Source organism: Bombina bombina, chromosome 7 (genome assembly GCF_027579735.1).
Source record: "Bombina bombina isolate aBomBom1 chromosome 7, aBomBom1.pri, whole genome shotgun sequence".
Classification (NCBI taxonomy): domain Eukaryota; kingdom Metazoa; phylum Chordata; class Amphibia; order Anura; family Bombinatoridae; genus Bombina; species Bombina bombina.
In genome coordinates this window covers 388,387,037-388,413,121 of record NC_069505.1, presented here as the reverse complement: position 1 = coordinate 388,413,121, position 26,085 = coordinate 388,387,037, and the positions used below count along the sequence as shown (strand labels likewise).

General features: G+C 41.2%; 1 protein-coding gene across 1 annotated transcript in view; it reads right to left on the bottom strand.

The window, feature by feature from the left end:
* Positions 1-261: 261 nt before the first annotated feature.
* Positions 262-26,085, bottom strand: part of TMEM115 (transmembrane protein 115) — a 77,971-nt gene continuing 52,147 nt past the window's right edge. Inside the window, exon 2 of the mRNA XM_053721111.1 lies at positions 262-1,143. Within this exon, the coding sequence (XP_053577086.1) occupies positions 951-1,143 (193 nt within the window). The 3' untranslated portion in view covers positions 262-950. The remainder of the gene's footprint in view (positions 1,144-26,085) is intronic.

The following is a 26,085-nucleotide window of genomic DNA, read 5'->3' as shown; positions in this document are numbered from 1 at the left end:
ATTTACCATGGAGACAGCTCTGATTGGCTAAAATGCAAGTCTGTCAAAAGAACTGAAATAAGGGGGCAGTCTGCTGAGGATTAAATACAAGGTAATTACAAAGGTAAAACATGTATAATTATAACTGTGTTTGTTATGCAAAACTGGGGAATTGGTAATTAAGGGATTATCTATCTTTTAAAACAACAATAATTCTGGTGTTGACTGTCCCTTTAAAACAGTAAAATATGTAAAATTATTGAACACAATGGCAGAAAACAGTTCATCTCCAAAAGATTTAATCCAGACAGAAAATCAGCAATAACATTTCGCTAGTCAGAAAATATTCTTTTATACCATAAAAAGAATGAAAATGTCCCTCTTCCTTCCCAATACACAGCTGCATCCCCCCCCCATGCAGAGCAACAAAAGAAATCACGTGAAGAAAAAAAAAAAAAAATACCCCCTATAAAATAAAAAATAAAGGGATGCCCTGAGTTCCACCCCAAATTAGGTGGCGCAGAGTGGGCTCTTCATTTAGAACAGGGAGAAGCGGAACATATACAGCCGCTCAAGAAAGTTTTTTGTGTAGTCCTCCCTGCACTTTTCATTCTCACTGGGATTCTCATCATTTGGCTTCAGTAGATGAAGGAATTGAGACGTTGGGGTTGACGTTGCAACAAGATGGCCCAAGGAGCCCTTGCGGTGAGAGGAGTTGATTGCCGGGGCAGGGCGCAGATACCCCAAGTCCTCTCAGGAATTCTGTGACCCCTACTCTGAGCTGACCCACCGTGTAGATAGATTAATATAAGCAGTTGGCAGCATGGAGGGACCCTGTGGGGTATATTTTCTTAGTGTTTACTTGGGACAATTTTTCCAGTCCCATCACAACACATCTGCAGTCACCTCTCACCATATGGGCGGAGGTGAGCACAAGGCTGGTCACTGACAAGATAGTTCCTAGTAAGCCATTACACATGGGGCATGGCCTCTTGTTGTGGTGCCTTGGCAAGGTCTTGTTCTGGCTTATCTGTACTACTCTCTTCATTGAAAGAGTTTTCTTCTCGACCGCTATCTTCATCCTCCTCCTCCTCCATACTTGGCCAAGAGGTCTGGTCTTCTACACACTTCAAACGCTCATTTAATGCCTTAAGTGCCAGCTGCCTGTATGGGTAAGAGATGATAGACTGTTATTAGTACAGTAACAAATCCGTTATCTGTAGAATGATTTAAAAGCATAAAAGGCACAAAATTGTGTGTATATATATATATATATATATATATATATATATATATATATATATATATATATATATATATATATATATATATATATATATACATACATACACACACACATACAGTGGATATAAAAGTCTACACACCCCTGTTAAAATGTCAGGTTTCTGTGATGTAAAAAAAATGAGAAAGATAAATAATTTCAGAACTTTTCCACCTTTAATGTGACCTATAAACTGTACAACTCAATTGAAAAACAAACTGAAATCTTTTAGGTGGAGGGAAGAAAACAAAAAAAACCCCTAAAATAATGTGGTTCCATAAGTGTCAAAATTGTCATAAGTAACACCTAATACATTATTTTTAAAGCTTTGAAATGAAGACTTTAAATGCTAAACAGCATTATAAACCTAATAATATAGATTGTATCATCAAACTAAGTTTAATGAACAAAAACATTTGCTAACAGCACCTATTTAAATAATCACACAACAGACTGCATCATCATAAAAACAGAATTTATGCTTACCTGATAAATTACTTTCTCTTACGGTGTATCCAGTCCACGGATTCATCCTTACTTGTGGGATATTCTCATTCCCTACAGGAAGTGGCAAAGAGAGCACACAGCAAAGCTGTCCAAATTTGGCAAAAGTATGCAGTGAAGACCAAGTCACTGCCTTACAAATCTGTTCAACAGAAGCCTCATTCTTGAGGAAGCCACAGCTCTGGTGGAATGAGCTGTAATTCGTTCAGGAGGCTGCTGTCCAGCAGTCTCATAAGCCAATCGGATGATGCTTTTCAGCCAGAAGGAAAGAGAGGTAGCAGTTGCTTTCTGACCTCTCCTCTTACCAGAATAGACAACAAACAAGGATGATGTTTGTCTGAAATCCTTAGTTGCTTGTAAATAGAATTTTAAAGCACGAACCACATCAAGATTGTGCAATAGTCGTTCCTTCCTTGAGGATGGATTAGGACCCAGAGAAGGAACAATGATTTCCTGGTTAATATTCTTATTAGAAACCACTACGCAAAACTACCTTATCTGCATGGAACACCAGATAGGGTGAATTACACTGCAAAGCAGATAATTCTGAAACTCTTCGAGCAGAAGATATAGCTACCAAAAACAAAACTTTCCAAGATAATAACTTAATATCTATGGAATGTAAAGGTTCAAACGGAACCCCTTGAAGAACTGAAAGAACAAAATTTAGACTCCATGGAGGAGCCACAGGTTTATAGACAGGCTTGATTCTGACTAAAGCCTGTGCAAACGCTTGAACGTCTGGTAATTCTGCCAGACGCTTGTGTAACAAGATAGACAGAGCAGATATCTGTCCCTTTAATGTACTAGCTGATAACCCTTTCTCCAATCCTTGGAGAAAAGACAATATCCTAGGAATCCTAATCTTACTCCACGAGTAACCCTTGGATTCACACAAACAAAGATATTTCCGCCATATCTTATGGTAAATTTTCCTGGTGACAGGTTTTCTAGCTTGGATCAGAGTATCTATGACTGATTCAAAGCCGCTTGGGGTCCCTGGACCTGGATCCGTAAAGAGGAAGTTTGGTGTTCTGACAGGACGCCATCAGATCCAACTCTGGAATGCCCCAAAGCTGAGTCAGCTGAGCAAATACCTCCGGGTGAAGTTCCCACTCCCCCGGGTGAAAAGTCTGACGACTTAGGAAATCCGCTTCCCAGTTGTCTACTCCTGGGATGTGAATCGCAGATAGGTGGCAAGAGTGACCCTCCGCCCACCTGATTATCTTGGTTACTTCCTTCATCGCTAAGGAACTCTTTGTTCCTCCCTGATGATTGATGTATGCTACAGTCGTGATGTTGTCCGACTGAAATCTGATGAACTTGGCCGTCGCTAGCTGAGGCCAAGCCTGGAGCGTATTGAATATCGCTCTCAGCTCCAAAATGTTTAAATCGGGAGAAGAGACTCTTCCCGAGACCATAGGCCCTGAGCTTTCAGGGAGCCCCAGACCGCGCCCCAGCCTAACAGACTGCCGTCGGTCGTTACAATGATCCACTCCGGTCTGCGGAAGCACATTCCCTGAGACAGGTGATCCTGAGACAACCACCAGAGAAGAGAATCTCTGGTTTCCTGGTCCAGTTGGATTTGAGGAGACAAATCTGCATAATCCCCATTCCACTGTTTGAGCATGCACAATTGCAGTGGTCTGAGATGAATTCGAGCAAAGGGGACTACGTCCATTGCTGCTACCATTAATCCGATAACCTCCATGCACTGAGCTACAGATGGCCGAGGAATTGAGTGAAGAGCTCAGCAAGTATTTAGAAGCTTTAATTTTCTGACCTCCGTCAGAAAGATTTTCATTTCTACTGAGTCTATTAATGTTCCCAGGAAGGGAACCCTTGTGAGTGGGGACAGAGAACTTTTTTCGGTGTTCACCTTCCACCCATGAGACCTTAGAAAGGCCAGAACAATATCCGTATGAGGCTTGGCTCTGGGAAAAGACGACGCCTGAATCAAGATGTCGTCCAGACAGGGTGCTACTGCAATGCCCCGCGGTCTTAGAACCGCTAGAAGGGACCCTAGCACCTTTGTGAAAATTCTTGGAGTGGTGGCCAACCCGAAGGGAAGGGCCACGAACTAGTAATGCTTGTCCAGAAAAGCGAACCTTAGGAACTGATGGTGATCTTTGTGGATAGGAATATGAAGGTACGCATCCTTTAGATCCACGGTAGTCCTATATTGACCTTCCTGGATCATTGGTAAGATTGTCCGAATGGTCTCCATCTTGAAGGATGGAACTCTGAGGAATTTGTTTAGAATTTTTAGATCCAGGATTGGTCTGAGAGTTCCTTCCTTTTTGGGAACCACAAATAGGTTTGAGTAAAAACCCAGTCCTTGTTCTGTAATTGGAACTGGACATATCACTCCCATCTTGATCAGATCTTCTATGCAGCGTAAGAACGCCTCTTTCTTTGTCTGGTCTGAAGACAGACGAGAAATGTGGAACCTCCCCCTTGGAGGAAGGTCATTGAATCCCTAGAAGATATCCCTGAGCAACTATCTCTAATGCCCAGGGATCGGGAACATCTCTTGCCCAAGCCTGAGCAAAAAGAGAGAGTCTGCCCCCTACCAGATCCGGTCCCGGATCGGGGGCTACCCCTTCGTGCTGTCTTAGTAGCATCTGCAGGCTTCTTGGCCTGTTTACCCTTGTTCCAGCCCTGCAAAGGCTTCCAGGTTGCCTTGGGCTGTGAAGTGTTACCCTCCTGCTTTGCGGTTGCAGAGGTTGAAGCAGGACCGCTCCTGAAGTTGCGAAAGGAACGAAAATTAGCCTTGTTTTTAGCCTTAAAAGGCCTATCTTGCGGAAGGGCATGGCCCTTTCCCCCAGTGATATCCGAAATAATCTCTTTCAACTCTGGCCTGAAAAGGGTCTTTCCCTTGAAAGGGATATTCAGTAACTTAGTTTTAGTCGACACATCGGCCGACCATGATTTCAGCCAGAGCGCTCTGCGCGCCATGATGGCAAACCCAGAATTTTTCGCCGCTAACTTGGCTCATTGCAAAGCGACATCTGTTATAAAAGAATTAGCCAGCTTCAGAGCTTTAATTCTATCCATAATTTCGTCATATGAGGTCTCTGTCTGGAGCGACTCCTCCAGCGCCTCAAACCAGAAAGCCGCTGCAGTATTCACATGAATAATGCAGGCAATAGGTTGGAGAAGGAAACCTTGTTGAACAAATATTTTCTTTAGTAAACCTTCCAATTTTTTATCCATAGGATCTTTGAAAGCACAACTGTCTTCAATTGGTATGGTTGGGCGCTTGGCAAGTGTTGAAATTGCCCCCTCTACCTTAGGGATCGTCTGCCATGCGTCCCGCCTGGGATCAGTTATATGGAATTTTCTTAAAGATGGGGGGGGGGACAAAGGGTACCCCTGGTCTCTCCCACTCCCTATCCACAATGTCCGCCACCCTCTTCGGGATCGGAAACGCATCAGTGTATACAGGGACTTCTAAGAATCTGTCCATTTTACACAATTTCTCTGGGACCACCATGGGGTCGCAATCATCCAGCGTAGCCAATACCTCCTTAAGCAGTACGCGGAGGTGTTCCAGCTTAAATTTAAACGCTAAGGAATCTGATTCTGCCCGCTGAGAAATCTTTCCTGTATCTGAAATTTCTCCCTCGGACAGCACATCCCTCACGGTCATTTCAGAGTGTTGTGAGGGTACAACAGATAAACCTTCCAAAGCTTCTGATTGCTCATACTCTGTTCTTAAGACCGAGCTATCACGCTTTTTATGAAAAACTGGCAGTTTGGATAAAAATGCCGCAAGGGAATTATCCATGACTGCTGCTAATTGTTGTAATGTAATAGGGACCATTGCGCTAGAGGTACTAGGCATAGCTTGCGCGGGCGTGACTGGTGTCGACACATGGGGAGAGGAAGGTGGACTATCCTCATTACCTTCTGTTAAAGAATCATCTTGGGCTACATTTTTAAGTGAAACAACGTTATCTTTAAAATGCATAGATACATTAGCACACTTTAAACACAAATGTAAAGGGGGTTCCACCATGGCTACTAAACACATAGAACAACGTCTATCTGTAGGCTCAGACATGTTAAACAGACTTAGACAGCAATTAAAGACTGAAAAATACAATTTGAGAAAAAACGGTACTGTGGCTTTAAATAATAAAAGCGCACTTTTTTACTAAATGTTCAAAAATGATCCAATCTTTCTGAAAATTTCACCACACGATCTTAATGCTTGGTAATGGTTGCACAGCAAATATCAAGTCAATTAACCCCTTAATGCCTGAACCGGAGCAACGTAAAGCTGACAACCGGTTAGCAAACTACAGCACCATGCCACAGCAATCTGCTGTGGCCCTTCCTTGCCCCTGGGGATTAGCTGATGAAAATAAGCCTCTATGAATTCCTCAATGAAGTTTTAGGACCCTCCACTTGAAGCTGCATGAAGCTGTCTGCAAAATGAAGAGCGCAACTGAGGCGCGAAAATTAGGCCCCCTCCCTCTCCACTCCGGAGTTGTGGGGCCTTCAAAACCCTGAATAGGTGTCCAAAATACTGCCATGTGGAATAATAACACTCCAAAAGTGATAAAAACATGTATAGTGATTATATTTTATTAAAAAAATAATTGATTGCCCTTTAACAGTGTCCACCAGTCATTTAGCCCTGTTAAATAAGCCTTCCTTCTATACTGAGTATCAGAATATGGCTTACCTTCCCCACATGGGGATTCTTGTCAGTCTTCTAGCATTACTAAGTCTTGACTAGAAAAAGATGACTGAACATACCTTGTAGCAGTTAAGCCTGCAAACTGTTCCCCCCCAACTGAAGTTTTCTTGGTACTCCTCAGTCCTGCGTGGGAACAGCAGTGGATTTTAGTTGCAACATGCTAAAATCATTTTCCTCTCAGCAGAATTCTTCATCACTTTCTGCTAGAGAGTAAATAGTACAAACCGGCACTATTTCAAAATAACAAACTTTTGATTGAAGATATAAAAAACTACAAACTAACACCACATTCACTTTACCCTCCCGTGGAGATGCTACTTGTTAGAGCGGCAAAGAGAATGACTGGGGGGGAGGAGCCTGAGGGGGAGCTATATAGACAGCTTTGCTGTGTGCTCTCTTTGCCACTTCCTGTAGGGAATGAGAATATCCCACAAGTAAGGATGAATCCATGGACTGGATACACCTTGTAAGAGAAACTAAGTTTAATAAACAAAAACGTTTTTCTACTTGCATTTTTCTGCAATCAGTTCTCTGCATTGTTGGCATGTTAGATAATATTGGGTCTGCACCTATTCTATGCATTTCAATCTGCAGTGATTAATTGGCAGTTAGGCACCCTCACCTCAAGCTGCTGGACAGGAAGATAATAGGAAAGTGGCTGATAAAACTTGTTGCTCGATAGCCAACGTCTGCTCTGTGTACACAGATCAATTTCAGGCTGTTAAAGGGACACTAAACCCAAATTTTTTCTTTCATGATTCAGATAGAGAATACAATTTTAAACAACTTCCCAATTTACTTCTATTATCTAATTTGCTTCATTTTTTAGATATCCTTTGTTAAAGAAAGAGCAATGCACATGGAAGAGCCAATCACAGGAGGCATCTATGTGCAGCAACCAATCAGCAGCTACTGAGCCTATCTAGATATGCTTTTCAGCTAAGAATATTAAGAGAAGGAAGCAAATTAGATAATAGAAGTAAATTAGAAAGTTGTTTAAAACTTCATGCTCTTTCTAAATCATGAAAGAAAAAATGTAGGTTTCATGTCCCTTTAAGTTGCATAACTTTGCTGCAAAACAAGCGGACAGCTCCACCTACTGGCTATTTTAAATTAGTGCACTTTGCTTTCCAAAGCGTTTCAATAGCAGTCACATGACTGAAAAAAAAAGGTTGTTAATCTGAAATGGCGCAAATTAAACAGGCGTAAACCGAGGGCCACCTGTATATATATCTGTATATATATATGTGTGTGTGTGTATATATATATATATATATATATAATATATATATATATATATATATATATATATATATATATATAAAAAGAAGAAGTGATGTTTATCAAACGCTGTCTACTTAAGTGCAAACCCTTTAAGCATAAAATAGTGTATCTTATAACTATGAGATATTGTGTCAATTCCTCTCAGCTGCTGTCCCCCGATTGGTATTCTTGAAACCATTGACAAAAGAAAAAAAAAAAAAAAGAGAAAATGGAAGGGTTAGGAGAAAGAGCTATTTGGAAAAATTAGACCCTGATGTACACAGATAAAAACATAATTTATGCTTACCTGATAATTTATTTCTCTTGTAGTGTATCCAGTCCACGGATCATCCATTACTTATGGGATATTCTCCTTCCCAACAGGAAGTTGCAAGAGTTCACCCACAGCAGAGCTGCTATATAGCTCCTCCCCTAACTGCCATATCCAGTCATTCGACCGAAAACATGCAGAGAAAGGAAAAACCATAGGGTGCAGTGGTGACTGTAGTTTAAATGAAAAAATTACCTGCCTTAAAATGACAGGGCGGGCCGTGGACTGGATACACTACAAGAGAAATAAATGTATCAGGTAAGCATAAATTATGTTTTCTCTTGTTAAGTGTATCCAGTCCACGGATCATCCATTACTTATGGGATACCAATACCAAAGCTAAAGTATACGGATGAAGGGAGGGACAAGGCAGGTACTTAAACATAAGGTACCACTGCCTGAAAAAAATCCTCTCTCCCAAAAATAGCCTCAGAAGAAGCAAAGTATGAAGCGCAGACCAAGACGTCGTCTTGTAAATCTGTTCAACAGAAGCCTCATTTTAAAAAGGCCCAAGTGAAAGCCACAGCTCTAGTAGAATGAGCTGTAATCCCTTCAGGAGGCTGCTGTCCAGCAGTCTCATAAGCTAAACGAATTATGCTTTTAACCAAAAAGAGAGGTTACTGAAGTCTTTTGACCTCTCCTCTGTCCAGAGTAGACAACAAACAAAGTAAATGTTTGATGAAAATCTGAAGTAGCTTGTAAGTAAAACTTTAAAGCACGAACCACGTCCAAATTGTGTAATAGACGTTCCATCTTTGAAGAAGGATTAGAATACAAGAATGGAACAACACTCTCTTGAGTGATATTCTTGTTGGATACCACCTTAGGTAAAAAACCCAGTTTTGATACGCAGGACTACCTTATCCGTACGGAGGACCAGATAAGGAGAATCACATTGTAAAGCAGATAACTCGGAGACTCTACAAGCCGAGGAAATATCTACCAAAAAGGAACTTTCCAAGATAAAAAGTTTGATATCTATAGAATGAAAAGGTTCAAACGGAACTCCTTGAAGAACCTTAATAATCAGGTTTAAGCTCCATGGCGGAGCAACAGGTTTAGACACAGGCTTGGTTCTAACCAAAGCCTGACAAAATGCCTGAACGTCTGGAGTATCTGCCAGACGCTTGTGCAAAAGAATAGACAGAGTAGGAATCTGTCCTTTTAAGGAACTAGCTGACAACCCTTTTCTCAAAATCATTTTGGAGAAAAGATGGAATCCTGACTTTACTCCATGAGTAACCCTTGGATTCATATCAATAAGATATTTATGCTATATCTATGTTAAATTTTGCTAGTGACAGGCTTTCATGCCTGTATTAAGGTATCAATGACTGACTCGGAGAAGCCATGCTTTGAAAACATCAAGCGTTCAGTCTCCAGGCAGTCCATCTCAGAGAAGTTTAATTTAGATGGTTGAAAGGACCCTGAGGTAGAGGGTCCTGTCTCAGAAGCAGAGACCATGATGGAAAGAATAACATGTCCACCAGATCTGCATACCAGGTCCTGCGTGGCCACGCAGGCGCTGTTAAAAACACCAAAGCACTCTCCTGCTTGATCCTGTGCAAAGACCTCCGGAGGGAATTCCCACTTCCCCGGGAGAAAAGTCTGACGACTTAGAAAATCCACCTCCCAGTTCTCAACACCTGGGATATGGAGAGTTGATAGACCAGAGAGAGTCTCTGTCCAGAGAATTATTTAAAGACTTCTAACATCGCTAGGGAACTTCTGTTCCCCCTTGATGGTTGATGTAAGCCACAGTCGTGATATTGTCCGACTGAATCTGATGTACCTCAGAGTTGCTAACTGAGGCCAAGCCTGAAGAGCATGGAATATCGCTCCCAGTTCCAGAATATTTATTAGAAGGAGGGTCTCCTCCTGAGTCCACTATCCCTGAGTCTGCAGGGAGTCCCAGACTGTATCCCAACCTAAAAGGTTGGCATCTGTTGTAACAACTGTCCCATCTGTCCGGCGGAAGGTCATACCCTTGGACAGATGGACCCGAGATAGCCACCAGAGAAGAGAATCTCTGGCCTCTTGGTCCAGATTTAAGAAGGGGACAAATCTGTGTAATCCCCGTTCCATTGACTGAGCATGCATAGTTGCAGCGGTCTGAAATGTAGGCGTGCAAACGGTACTATGTCCCTTGCCGCTACCATTAGGCCGATTACATTCATGTGCCGAGCCACCGAAGGGCGCGGATGGAATGAAAAACACGGCAGTAATTTAGAAACTTTGACAACCTGGACTCCGTCAGGTAAATTTTCATTTCTGCAGAATCTATCAGAGTCCCTAGGAAGGAAACCCTTGAGATTGGGGATAGAGAACTCTTTCCTTGTTCACTTTCCACCCCTGCGATCTCAGAAATGCCAGTACTACATCCGTATGAGACTTTGGCAATTTGGATGTTCGACGCCTAAATAAGGGGCCACTTCTATGCCCCGCAGCCTAAGGACCGCCAAAGCGACCCCAGAACCTCCATAAAGATTCTTGGGGCTGCAGTTAACCCAAAGGAAAGAGCAACAAACTGGTAATGCCTGTCTAGAAAGGCAAACCTGAAAAACGATGGTGATCCTTATGCATCGTTATGTGAGGATAAGTATCCTTCAAATCCATTGTAGTCCTCTATTGACTCTCCTGGATCATAGTTAAGATGGTACGAATAGTTTCCATCTTAAATGATGGAATTCTAAGGAATTTGTTTAAGATCTTTAAATCCAAAATAGGTCTGAAGGTTCCCTCTCCTTGGGAACCACAAACAGATTTGAGAAAAACTCTGTCCCTGTTCCTGTCTTGGAACTGGATGGGTCTCGTACACAATGTAAGAATGACTCTTTCTTTATCTGGCGTGCAGATAATTGTGAAAGGTAAAATCTCCCCTTTTTTCGGAGGGGAAGCTTTGAAATCCAGAAGATATCTCTGGGATATAATTTCCAATGCCCAGGGATCCTGGGCATCTCTTGCCCACGCCTGGGCGAAAAAAGAAAGTCTGCCCCCTACAGGATCCGTTACCGGATAGGGGACCGTTCCTTCATGCTGTCTAAGAGGCAGCAGCAGGCTCCTTGGCCTGCTTATCTTTGTTCCAGGTCCGGTTGTCTCCAGACCGTCATGGGCTGAGCAAAAGTACCCTCTTGATTTGCCTTAGAGGAAGTTGATGCCACACCTGCCTTGAAGTTTCGAAAGGCACGAAAATTAGACCTTTTTTTGGCCCTTGATTTGGACCTGTCCTGAGGAAGGGCATGATCTTTTCCTCCAGTGATATTAGCAATGATCTCCTTCAAACCAGGCCCTAATAGGGTCTGCCCCTTGAAGGGAAGTTAAGTAGCTTATTTATTAAAGTCACAACAGCTGACCATGATATAAGCCATAGCGCTCTGCGCGCCAGTATAGTAAAAACAGAATTCTTAGCCGTTAGTTTAGTCAAATGAACAAAGGCATCAGAAACAAAGGAATTGGCTAGCTTAAGTGCTCTAAGCTTGACAAGTATATTCATCCAATGGAGTCGCTACCTGTAAAGCCTCATCCAGAGACTCCAACCAGAACGCCGCAGCAGCAGTGACAGGAGCAATGCATGCAAGGGCTGCAGGATAAAACCTTGTTGAATAAACATTTTCCTAAGGTAACCCTCTAATTTTTTATCCATTGGATCTAAAAAAGCACAACTGTCCTCGACAGGGATAGTGGTACGCTTAGCTAGAGTAGAAACTCTTCTCTCCACCTTAGGGACTGTCTGCCATAAGTCCTGTGTGGTGGCATCTGTTAGAAACATTTTTCTAAAAATAGGAGGGGAAGAGAACGGCACACCTGGTCTATCCCATTCCTTATTAATAATTTCTGTAAACCTCTTTAGGTATTGGAAAAACATCAGTACACACCGGCACTGCATAGTATTTATTCAGTCTACACAATTTCTCTGGCACTGTGATTGTAACACAGTCATTCAGAGCTGCTAAAATCTCCCTGAGCAACAAGTGGAGGATCTCAAGCATAAACTTTAAATGTAGAAATATCGGAATCAGGTTAAATCATCTTCCCTGAGTCAAAAATATCACCTACAGACTGAAGCTCCCCTCAGCTTCTGCATATTGTGAGGCAGTATCAGACATGGTTCTTGACGCATCTGTATGCTCTGTATCTACCCCCAGAGCTATCTAGCTTTCCTTTAATTTCAGGTAGTCTGACTAATACCGCTGCCAGAGTATTAATCATAACTTTCGCCATGTCTTGTAAAATAAACTCTATGAGCGCCCTTGATGTACTTGGCACCATTTGAGCGTGAGTCCCTGAAGCGGGATTTGAAGAGTCTGACAAGTGGGGAGAGTTAGTCGGCATAACTTTCCCCTTGACAGAATCCTCTGGTAAAATAAACGCTATGGGCGCCCTTGATGTACTTGGCGCCATTTGAGCGTGAGTCCCTGAAGCGGGAGTCAAAGGGTCTGACACGTGGGGAGAGTTAGTCGGCATAACTTCCCCCTCGACAGAATCCTCTGGTGATAATGTTTTTAAAGACAAAAAATGATCTTTATTGCTTAACATGAAATCAGTACATCTGGTACACATTCTAAGATGGGGTTCCACCATGGCTTTTAAACATAATGAACAAGGAGCTTCCTCTATGTCAGACATGTTAGTACAGACTAGTAATGAGACTAGTAAGCTTGGAAAACACTTTAAATCAAGTTAACAAGCAAATATAAAAAAACGTTACTGTGCCTTTAAGAGAAACAAATTTTGTCAAAATTTGAAAAACAGTGAAAAAAGGCAGTAAATCAAACGAAATTTTTACAGTATATGTAATAAGTTAACAGAGCATTGCACCCACTTGCAAATGGATGATTAACCCCTTAATGCAAAAAACAGATAAAAAAAAAACAACAGACGTTTTTTAACAGATACAACAAAACTGCCACAGCTGTGCTGTGGATTACCTTCCCTATAAACGATTTTGGAAGCCTTTTTAGCCCTTTAGAGATGTCCTGTAGTATTCATAGGACTGCTGAGGGAATATGGATGATTCATTTTGTAATTTTAACTGCACAAAAAAAAAATCGCCAAAATAGGCCCCTCCCACTCATATTACAACAGTGGAAAGCCTGAGGAAACTGTTTCTAAGCAAAATTTAAGCCAGCCATGTGGAAAAAACTAGGCCCCAATAAGTTTTATCACCAAACATATATAAAAAACGATTAAACATGCCAGCAAACGTTTTAAATTACACTTTTATAAGAGTATGTATCTCTATTAATAAGCCTGATACCAGTCGCTATCACTGCATTTAAGGCTTTACTTACATTACTCCGGTATCAGCAGTATTTTCTAGCAAATTCCATCCCTAGAAAAATATTAACTGCACATACCTTATTGCAGGAAAACCTGCACGCCATTCCCTCTCTGAAGTTACCTCACTCCTCAGAATATGTGAGAACAGCAATGGATCTTAGTTACTTCTGCTAAGATCATAGAAAACGCAGGCAGATTCTTCTTCTAAATACTGCCTGAGATAAACAGTACACTCCGGTACCATTTAAAAATAAACTTTTGATTGAAGAAATAAACTAAGTATAAAACACCACACTCCTCTTACGACCTCCATCTATGTTGAGAGTTGCAAGAGAATGACTGGATATGGCAGTTAGGGGAGGAGCTATATAGCAGCTCTGCTGTGGGTGAACTCTTGCAACTTCCTGTTGGGAAGGAGAATATCCCATAAGTAATGGATGATCCGTGGACGGGATACACTTAACAAGAGAAATATATATATCACAGAGGCTGCTCGCTGGAAGGGTAGGAGGAACTGAAAATCCTGGAAGCTATGCACTCTATGAAGAGTTGTGTGGTTGTCTGTGCTCCATGAAATGAGAACATTTTCCTGGGTGCAGGGATTCATTTTCTGGGCATTGCTGGCATCCAGGTGGTATACATTTATTTTTTTGTCCAAAACAAGGGAACATGTTAAAGTGAAGGTCAATTTTCATCAATGAGTGCCCGGTTTTTAAAAATACTTTTAAAAACAGGGGCACTTTCATTGATGAAAATTAACATTGCACTGGATTTGAAGAAATACTTACCTTTTACTCCTGCAAAGCCGGATCAACGATCCCCTCCTCCTCCTTCCTGCTGTAGACCACAGCAATTACGAAACCGGCTTCCTCCAATCACAGCTGGGCATCACGAGCTGGACGCTCTGGGGTGCAAGCCATGATTGGAGGAAGCCGGTTTTGTCATTTCTGACGTCAGTACAGAGGAACTGAGGCTGAGATCGGCGATCCGGTTTTGCAGAAGTAAAAAGGTAAGTATCTCTTCAAATCCAGTGCAATGTAAATTTTCATCAATGAAAGTGCCCCTGTTTTTAAAAGTATTTATAAAAACCGGGCACTCATTGATGAAAATTGACCTTCACTTTAATTGGCCAATTGGAATAACTCCCATAGCTGTGTACTGCCTGACATGGATAAACCTTCACAAAGTGAAGTTTACCCACGACAGGAATAACCATATATTTGTTTTCAAACATCTGTCCTATTGTCTAAAATGTCCTCTTTGCTACAAAGAAAAAAAAACACCTTGTATCTCTCGTTAATTTAACTTTCTAATCCTTTAGATTAGTTGATATTTTTCTGCTAAATCAACTACAGCAATAAAGAACTCCAAAGTTAAAATGAAGCACTAATTCACTGAGATATAACCCCTTAACAACACACGTCGTACAAAGACATACCCTGTACGTCGTTAAAGGTTTAAAGGGACTGGAAGCGATCCTGATCGCTTCCAGACGCTTTCACGGTATTGCAGTGATGCCTCAATATTGAGGCATAACTGCAATACCTTTTTTGGCACTCTGTGGCCCTCTCTGCCTTGGCCAGCGATGATGCCGATCGTTGGTGGGTGGGAGCCGTAGCAGGGAGGCGGGTGGGCGGCCCATCGTTGGAGGGACTTCCGGATCAGAGCATGCAAGTGATCGGAAGCGCACGGGGCGCGTGCTTGTGCGCTCCATTAAGTCCGGTGAGGGAGATGTAGAGGGAGTGAGAGGGTGGAAAATAAACTGTTCTAAAGGGTTCTGGGAGGGTAGGGGGCAGCTACATTACAAAAAATTGGGGTTTCACCAAACTTGGCATGAGTTATGAACAAACTGGGTACTGGCAGACAGCTGCCAGTACCCAAGATGGTGGAGAATAGGTAGAGAGGGGAGGGTTAGAGAGCTGTATGGGGGGGGGATCCATGACTGCCGAAATAAATATAAAAAATAAAGTTAAAAAATCCTTTTATTTTAGTACTGGCAGACTTTCTGCCAGTACTTAACATGGCGATGACAGGAAGAGTGCTGTTTGAGGGGTGTCGGAGGGATCAGGGGGTGGGATGTGTCAGGTGGGAGGCTGATCTCAGTGAGAAACCTAAAGTAAGTGAAAAAACATAATTTATGCTTACCTGATAAATTTATTTCTCTTGTAGTGTATACAGTCCACGGATCATCCATTACTTGTGGGATATTCTCCTTCCCAACAGGAAGTTGCAAGAGGATCACCCACAGCAGAGCTGCTATATAGCTCCTCCCCTCACTGCCATACCAAGTCATTCGACTGAAACAAGCCGATAAAAGGAGAAACCATAGGGTGCAGTGGTGACTGTAGTTTAATTAAAATTTAGACCTGCCTGAAAAGGACAGGGCAGGCCGTGGGCTGGATACACTACAAGAGAAATAAATTTATCAGGTAAGCATAAATTATGTTTTCTCTTGTTAAGTGTATCCAGTCCACGGATCATCCATTACTTGTGGGATACCAATACCAAAGCTAAAGTACACGGATGATGGGAGGGACAAGGCAGGAACTTAAACGGATGGAACCACTGCCTGTAGAACCTTTCTCCCAAAAACAGCCTCCGAAGAAGCAAAAGTATCAAATTTGTAAAATTTGGAAAAAGTATGAAGCGAAGACCAAGTTGCAGCCTTGCAAATCTGTTCAACAGAGGCCTCATTTTTAAAGGCCCAGGTGTAAGCCACAGCTCTAATAGAATGAGCTGTAATCCTTTCAGGAGGCTGCTGTCCAGCAGTCTCATAGGCTAAACGGATTATACTCCGAAGCCAAAAAGAAAGAGAGGTTGCCGAGGCCTTCTGACCTCTCCTCTGTCCAGAGTAAACAACAAACAGGTTAGATGTTTGGCGAAAATCTTTAGTAGCCTGTAAGTAAAACTTCAAGGCACGGACTACGTCTAGATTATGCAAAAGACATTCCTTCTTTGAAGAAGGATTAGGACATAATGATGGAACAACAATCCCTTGATTGATATTCTTGTTAGAAACCACCTTAGGTAAAAACCCAGGTTTTGTACGCAGAACAACTTTATCTGAATGAATGAAAGATCAGATAAGGAGAATCACAATGTAAGGCAGATATCTCCGAGACTCTTCGAGCCGAGGAAATAGCCATCAGAAAAAGAACTTTCCATGAAAGAAGTTTGATATCAATAGAATAAAGGGGTTCAAACGGAACCCCTTGAAGAACTTTAAGAACCAAGTTTAAGCTCCATGGAGGAGCAACAGGTTTAAACACAGGCTTAATTCTAACTAAAGCCTGACAAAATGCCTGAACGTCTGGAACTTCTGCCAGACGCTTGTGTAAAAGAATAGACAGAGCAGAAATCTGTCCCTTTAAAGAACTAGCTGATAATCCTTTGTCCAAACCCTCTTGGAGGAAGGACAATATCCTAGGAATCCTAACCCTACTCCATGAGTAATTCTTGGATTCGCACCAATGAAGATATTTACGCCTTATCTTGTGGTAAATTTTCCTGGTGACAGGCTTTTGTGCCTGTATTAAGGTATCAATTACTGACTCGGAGAAGCCACGCTTTGATAGGATCAAGCGTTCAATCTCCATGCAGTCAGTCTCAGAGAAAGTAGATTTGGATGATTGAAAGGACCTTGTATTAGAAGGTCTTGTCTCAGAGGCAGAGTCCAAGGTGGAAAGGATGACATGTCCACTAGGTCTGCATACCAGGTCCTGCATGGCCACGCAGGCGCTATCAATATCACTGATGCTCTTTCCTGTTTGATTTTGGCAATCAGACGAGGGAGCAGAGGAAACGGTGGAAACACATAAGCCAGGTTGAAGAACCAAGGCGCTGCTAGAGCATCTATCAGTGCCGCTTCTGGGTCCCTGTACCTGGATCCGTAACAAGGAAGCTTGGCGTTCTGGCGAGACGCCATGAGATCCAATTCTGGTTTGCCCCAACGGAAAACCAATTGAGCAAACACCTCCGGATGGAGTTCCCATTCCCCCGGATGAAAAGTCTGACGACTTAGAAAATCCGCCTCCCAGTTCTCTACACCTGGGATATGGATCGCTGACAGGTGGCAAGAGTGAGACTCTGCCCAGTGAATTATCTTTGAGACTTCTAACATTGCTAGGGAACTCCTGGTTCCCCCTTGATGGTTGATGTAAGCCACAGTCGTGATGTTGTCCGACTGAAATCTGATGAACCTCAGTGTTGCTAGCTGAGGCCAAGCCAGAAGAGCATTGAATATTGCTCTTATCTCCAGAATATTTATTGGAAGGAGTTTCTCCTCCTCAGTCAATGAACCCTGAGCCTTCAGGGAGTTCCAGACTGCACCCCAACCTAGAAGGCTGGCATCTGTTGTTACAATTGTCCAATCTGGTCTGCGAAAGGTCATACCCTTGGACAGATGGGCCCAAGATAACCACCAGAGAAGAGAATCTCTGGTTTCCTGATCCAGATTTAGTAGAGGGGACAAATCTGTGTAATCCCCATTCCACTGACTGAGCATGCATAATTGCAGCGGTCTGAGATGCAGGCGCGCAATTGGCACTATGTCCATCGCCGCTACCATTAAGCCGATTACTTCCATGCACTGAGCCACCATGGGGCGCGGAATGGAGTGAAGAACACGGCAAGCATTTAGAAGTTTGGATAACCTGGACTCCATCAGGTAAATTTTCATTTCTACAGAATCTATTAGAGTCCCTAGGAAGGAAACCCTTGTGAGAGGAGATAGAGAACTCTTTTCTTCGTTCACTTTCCACCCATGCGACCTCAGGAATGCCAGAACTATCTCTGTATGAGATTTGGCAATTTGAAAGCTTGACGCCTGTATCAGGATATCGTCCAGGTAAGGAGCCACCGCTATGCCTCGCGGTCTTAGGACCACCAGAAGTGAGCCCAGAACCTTTGTAAAAATTCTTGGGGCTGTAGCCAAACTACAAATTGGTAATGCCTGTCTAGAAAGGCAAACCTCAGGAACTGATGATGATTCTTCTGAATCGGAATGTGAAGGTAGGCATCCTTTAAGTCCACTGTGGTCATGTACTGACCCTCTTGGATCATGGGTAAAATGGTTCGAATAGTTTCCATCTTGAATGACGGAACTCTGAGGAATTTGTTTAGGATCTTTAAATCCAAAATTGGTCTGAAAGTTCCCTCTTTTTTGGGAACCACAAACAGATTTGAATAAAACCCCTGTCCTTGTTCCGTCCGCGGAACTGGATGGATCACTCCCATTACAAGGAGATCTTGTACGCAGCTTAGGAATGCCTCTTTCTTTATCTGGTTTGCAGATAATCTTGAAAGGTGAAATCTCCCTTGTGGAGGAGAAGCTTTGAAGTCCAGAAGATATCCCTGAGATATGATCTCCAACGCCCAGGGATCCTGAACATCTCTTGCCCACGCCTGGGCGAAGAGAGAGAGTCTGCCCCCTACTAGATCCGTTGTCGGATAGGGGGCCGCTCTTTCATGCTGTCTTAGAGGCAGCAGCAGGCTTTCTGGCCTGCTTGCCCTTGTTCCAGGACTGGTTAGGTTTCCAGGCCTGCTTGGATTGAGCAAAAGTTCCCTCTTGTTTTGAAGCAGAGGAAGTTGATGCTGCACCTGCCTTGAAATTTCGAAAGGCACGAAAATTAGACTGTTTGGCCTTTGATTTGGCCCTGTCCTGAGGAAGGGTATGACCCTTACCTCCAGTAATGTCAGCAATAATTTCTTTCAAACCAGGCCCGAATAAGGTCTGCCCCTTGAAAGGAATGTTGAGTAATTTAGACTTTGAAGTCACATCAGCTGACCAGGATTTGAGCCATAGCGCCCTACGCGCCTGGATGGCGAATCCGGAATTCTTAGCCGTTAGTTTAGTCAAATGAACAATGGCATCAGAAACAAATGAGTTAGCTAGCTTAAGAGTTCTAAGCTTGTCAACAATTTCAGTCAATGGAGCTGTATGGATGGCCTCTTCCAGGGTTTCAAACCAGAATGCCGCCGCAGCAGTGACAGGCGCAATGCATGCAAGGGGCTGTAAAATAAAACCTTGTTGAATAAACATTTTCTTAAGGTAACCCTCTAATTTTTTATCCATTGGATCTGAAAAAGCACAACTGTCCTCAACCGGGATAGTGGTACGCTTTGCTAAAGTAGAAACTGCTCCCTCCACCTTAGGGACTGTCTGCCATAGGTCCCGTGTAGTGGCATCTATTGGAAACATTTTTCTAAATATAGGTGGTGGGGAAAAGGGCACACCGGGCCTATCCCACTCCTTACTAATAATTTCTGTAAGCCTTTTAGGTATTGGAAAAACATCAGTACTCACCAGCACTGTATAGTATTTATCCAGCCTACACAATTTCTCTGGCACTGCAATTGTGTCACAGTCATTCAGAGCAGCTAATACCTCCTCAAGCAATACACGGAGGTTCTCAAGCTTAAATTTAAAATTAGAAATCTCTGAATCAGGTCTCCCCGATTCAGAGACGTCACCCACAGACTGAAGCTCTCCATCCTCAGGTTCTGCATATTGTGACGCAGTATCAGACATGGCTCTTACAGCATCTACACGCTCTGTATCTCGTCTAACCCCAGAGCTATCGCGCTTGCCTCTCAATTCAGGCAATCTGGATAATACCTCTGACAGGGTATTATTCATGATTGCAGCCATGTCCTGCAAAGTAATCGCTATAGGCGTCCCTGATGTACTTGGCGCCATATTAGCGTGCGTCCCTTGAGCAGGAGGCGAAGGGTCCGACACGTGGGGAGAGTTAGTCGGCATAACTTCCCCCTCGACAGACCCCTCTGGTGACAATTCTTTTATAGATAAAGACTGATCTTTACTGTTTAAGGTGAAATCAATACATTTAGTACACATTCTCCTATGGGGCTCCACCATGGCTTTTAAACATAATGAACAAGTATCCTCTGTTTCAGACATGTTTGTACAGACTAGCAATGAGACTAGCAAGCTTGGAAAACACTTTAAAGCAAGTTAACAAGCAATATAAAAAACGTTACTGTGCCTTTAAGAGAAACAAATTTTGACAAAATTTGAAATAACAGTGAAAAAAGGCAGTTACACTAACGAAATTTTTACAGTGTATGTAACAAGTCAGCAGAGCATTGCACCCACTTGCAAATGGATGATTAACCCCTTAATACCAAAAACGGAATAATAAATGACAAAAACGTTTTTTTTTTTTTTTTTGTTTTTTTTTTAAACACAGTCACAACAACTGCCACAGTCTACTGTGGTTGTTACCCTCCTCAAACACGACTTTGAAGCCTTTGGAGCCCTTCAGAGATGTCCTGTATCATGCAGAAGGAAGCTGAGTGTCTCAGTCTGTAATTCTAATAGGCCGCTCCCACTCATATTACAACAGTGGAAAGCCTCAGGAAACTGTTTCTAGGCAAAAATCAAGCCAGCCATGTGGAAAAAAACTAGGCCCCAATAAGTTTTGTCACCAAATATATATAAAAACGATTAACATGCCAGCAAACGTTTTATATTACACTTTTATAAGAGTATGTATCTCTGTTAATAAGCCTGATACCAGTCGCTATCACTGCATTTAAGGCTTAACTTACATTAATCCGGTATCAGCAGCATTTTTCTAGCAAATTCCATCCCTAGAAATATGTTAACTGCACATACCTTATTGCAGGAAAACCTGCACGCCATTCCCCCTCTGAAGTTACCTCACTCCTCAGAATATGTGAGAACGGCAGTGGATCTTAGTTACTTCTGCTAAGATCATAGAAATCACAGGCAGATTCTTCTTCTAATGCTGCCTGAGATGAAACAGTACACTCCGGTACCATTTAAAAATAAACTTTTGATTGAAGTTAGAAAACTAACTATAATACACCACACTCCTCTTACTACGTCCATCTTTGTTGAGAGTTGCAAGAGAATGACTGGATATGGCAGTGAGGGGAGGAGCTATATAGCAGCTCTGCTGTGGGTGATCCTCTTGCAACTTCCTGTTGGGAAGGAGAACATCCCACAAGTAATGGATGATCCGTGGACTGGATACACTTAACAAGAGAAAGTGTTTTTTTTCCCATTTTTTTCATCATATTTTATATTTTTTTTTATAGTAAATTATAAGATATTATGAAAATAATGGTATCTTTAAAAAGTCCATTTAATGGCGAGAAAAACTGTATATAATATGTATGGGTACAGTAAATTAGGGGAAAAAAAAGAGGAAAATTACAGCTAAACACAAACCGCAGAAATTTAAAAATAGCCATTAAAAGGATAGTCTAGTCAAAAATAAACTTTTATGATTCAGATAGAGCATGCAATTTTAAGCAACTTTCTAATTTACTCCTATTATCAATTTATTTCATGTAATTAGCAAGAGTCCATGAGCTAGTGACGTATGGAATATACATTCCTACCAGGAGGGGCAAAGTTTCCCAAACCTTAAAATGCCTATAAATACACCCCTCACCACACCCACAATTCAGTTGTACAAACTTTGCCTCCCATGGAGGTGGTGAAGTAAGTTTGTGCTAGATTCTACGTTGATATGCGCTTTGCAGCAGGCTGAAGCCCGGTTTTCCTCTCAGAGTGCAGTGAATGTCAGAGGGATGTGAAGAGAGTATTGCCTATTTGAATACAATGGTCTTCCTCTAGGGGATCTATTTAATAGGTTCTCTGTTATCGGTCGTAGAGATTTCTTCTCCTACCTCCCTTTTCAGATCGATGATATACTCTTATATACCATTACCTCTACTAATTCTCGTTTCAGTACTGGTTTGGCTATCTAGTATATGTAGATGAGTGTCTTAGGGTAAGTAAGTCTTATTTTATTTATGACACTCTAAGCTATGGTTGGGCACTTTATATGTAAAGTTCTAAATATATGTTTTAAACTTATATTTGCCATGATTCCGGATATTCAGTATTCCTTCTTTCAGACTGTCTTTCATTTTTTTGGGAAAATGCATATGAATTAATATTTTTTCTTACCTTAAAAATATTCAAATTGACTTTTTTCCTTGCGGGCTGTTAGGCTCGCGGGGGCAGAAAATGCTTTTATTTATTGCGTCATTTTTGGCGCAACATTTTTGTAATTTCCGGCGCCATAGTTGACGCCGGAAGTTTGTTCATGGTTGCGTCATTTTTTGACGCATGTGTGTTAGACTTTTTTTGCGCCAAAAAAATGTGGGCGTCATTCTTGGCGCCAAAAAATGTGGGCGTCATACTTGGCGCAACTTTTTTTCACATTAAGTCTCAATTTTTTGTTGCTTCTGGTTACTAGAGGCTTGTTTGTTTTGCATTTTTTTCCCCTTTCCTGAAACTGTCATTTAAGGAATTTGATAATTTTGCTTTATATGTTGTTTTTTTCTATTACATATTGCAAGATATTTCAAACACTGTTCCTGTATCAAGAAATGCTGAGGGATTCCTGTTGACTGATATCAGTCCTACCAAAGCTAAGTTCATTTATTTTAATGTTATGAATGTTTATCTTTAGCTATGGTTTGTAATAAGTTATCATGATAAACTTTTACATGCAGAATCCATTAGTATTTATGCTTTATATATTGCTATTCTTTTTACATCTTATGTACAAGATATACTTAGAAATCTGATTCTATTTTAAAGGCTTTGTCTGACATCCCGCCTTCTAATAAAATTTTTAGGTCTTTTTCAAACTTCTTTTTTAGTTGATGAAGTTTCAAATGACCAACAACATAATGAATTATCCTTTTCTGATGGTGTTTTTTCTCATCTTCATCAGATACCAACAAATCTACTTTTTTTATTTTTTAAAGGGACAGTATACTGTAAAATAGTTTTTCCCTTAATGTATTTACAATTGCTTTTTTTACCAACTGCAGAGTAAAAAATGTATGAAAATTAGCTTTTTAAGGTTTATTTCTGTATATTAAAGCTCTTATTTTGTGTTTTGAAGCCACAGCCTAGTAAAATAGGTTGAGCTTGTAGATATAATCAGATCTCATTACTGTATCACATTGTGCACATATACCTGCTTCTTTATCTTATATCTGTCCTTAAAACAATCACCAATACTTTGAGAGAACAATGGAAAATCAACATTTTATTACCTTATCTCTGCTTTATCACACTGGGAGTGTAATTTCTTCTGCTGGCTGTGTTTACAAAGCTTATCTATAGCTGGTACGCGCGGCCACAAACTTTCAGAATAGGTGGGGATACCACATGCTAAATTAACAATTTCAAATGCCAATATAAGGGTAAAGGAGCTACTTGTAAACAATTTAATACACTCCAGCAGATAAAGTGGATCATTGGGAACAAATTAAAGGGGAGAAAATTTTTGAGTAAACTGTCACTTTAATAGAGTACATTTGTTTGTTCAAAAGGTGTTGATTATTTTGGATATTGAAGTAACTAGTTCTTTTGATTTTAAAGACTAGCTAACATTTAAATTCTGCTTATTTATCTTCTGTGGTTTCTTCAGAGGTTTTTTTCCAGTTCCTGATACTAGGGAATGGAATAGGCTGAGAATTTTCTTTTAGTCCTTCTTTAAGGTTTTTAAATTGTATTCTTTGCCGGCAGTTAGTTTTCAGTTTTGAGGAAAGATTCCCCAAGTTAATGGGGCTCTCTCTACTCCTGCTAAATATACTATTATTCTTATAGCAAATAGTATTTATTTTTTTCCTTCAGATGGTTGTATCTTATTTAAGGAAAATTATTTTCAGGTACTTTTCTTAAACCTGTAATTTATTTGGCTGATGTTGCAATTGCTTCATCTTTCTGGTTGGATACTTTAAGATCAAGTATCGGATTTTTGATTTGGGTAGTGGATTAATTTTTCAGCGGAATTGGCTGTCTTTATTTTATCCCTCCCTCTCTAGTGACTCTTGCGTGGAAGTTCCACATCTTGGGTATCAGCTATCCCATACGTCACTAGCTCATGGACTCTTGCTAATTACATGAAAGAAAACATAATTTATGTAAGAACTTACCTGATAAATTCATTTCTTTCATATTAGCAAGAGTCCATGAGGCCCACCCTTTTTGTGGTGGTTATGATTTTTTTGTATAAAGCACAATTATTCCAATTCCTTATTTTTGATGCTTTCGCTCCTTTCTTATCACCCCACTTCTTGGCTATTCATTAAACTGAATTGTGGGTGTGGTGAGGGGTGTATTTATAGGCATTTTAAGGTTTGGGAAACTTTGCCCCTCCTGGTAGGAATGTATATCCCATACGTCACTAGCTCATGGACTCTTGCTAATATGAAAGAAATGAATTTATCAGTTAAGTTCTTACATAAATTATGTTTTTCCTTCGTTCTCTTGGTATCTTTATTTAACAAAGCTGGAAAGTAAGCTTAAGAGCCGGCCCATTTTTGGCTCAGTACCTGGGTAGCACTTGTTGATTGGGTGGCTACATTTAGACACCAATCATCAAGCGCTACCCAGGTTCTGAACCAAAAATGGGCTGGCTTCTAAGCTTACATTCCAGTTTTTTTTAAATACAGATACCAAGAGAACAAAGAAAAATTGATAATACGAGTAAATTAGAAAGTTACTTAAAATTGCATTCTCTATCTGAATCATAAAAGTTTAATTTTGACTAGACTATCCCTTTAAGGGTAAGACCATTGAAAAATTAATCCTTAAGGGGTTAAATGACCATAAAAAAAAAAAAACACAAGCAATTTATTCAAACATTTATAAATGACAAGGCCAGTTGCTATATGCTTATGTCTAATGTTGTGAGACACCTACAGACACTCGCATTGCCATCAAGCAAAACACAGGAGGCAAGAACATGCAAGCTCGGGTGTGTGCAGTACATAGGACCCCTCGGCACAATGATTGATCCGTTTTTGCACACGTTGTCTCTCTCCAGTGGAAAAATTATCATCATCATTTTCAGGTGTCTGTCTTCTGTCGATTAATAGTTTCCATTCACTATGCCTGTACTATAAGAATGGCTGAAAGTGAACATTTAAAAAGGGACATAAACCTGAACATCCCTATGGATGTGCATTTGTCTCATTCATAAGCACACAAATGCCGAATATGACTGCCGCCAGCAGCATTAGGCTATTTTCGGAGCCGAATATATTCTTGTGAATGTGCAACACACTAAGTTATGTGCAAATCCAGATCTTAGAGTGTTTCACTTTCACAAGAAGAAATCCGGCTCTGAAAATAGCCTAACGCTGCTGGCGGCAGCGATATTCGGCATTTTGTGTTAATGAACAAGACAATGCACATCCCAATTAAACACTGAGATTCTAATATAAAATACATCATTCTAGCTATCATTTATTCAGTGTTTAATGTCCCAACTGGTAAGCTCTGCATGGACTGTGCAGTGATTACACCTCCAGCTGGTGCCAGTATACAATCAGCATCACATAACTATGTAATATACAACTAATTAATATCAAACATAAGCCATAGCGTTGTGTACAACAAAATTTTGATGCTCACAGTTAACCTTACCAATGAAGGAATAAAACCAAAGCACTCATTTCATATTATTTGTCTTGTTGGTATTTAAAAAATATGCTCATCAGTATCACAAATGATCCAGGTAAGTACATAAGCATCAATAAATTCACTGTTTACGTCCTTCTTTGTGACAGGTTTACCAGGGTTATAGTGGTTGCGCTACATGTCAGACTGCCAAGGATTTTATTGCAGGGAAGCCTAAGCAGGCCTTTATCAATGGTTCAGGCAATACAGCTTCCGATTGGTGGTGACATTCAGGAGGTGGGAGTGCACTCTACTTTTCA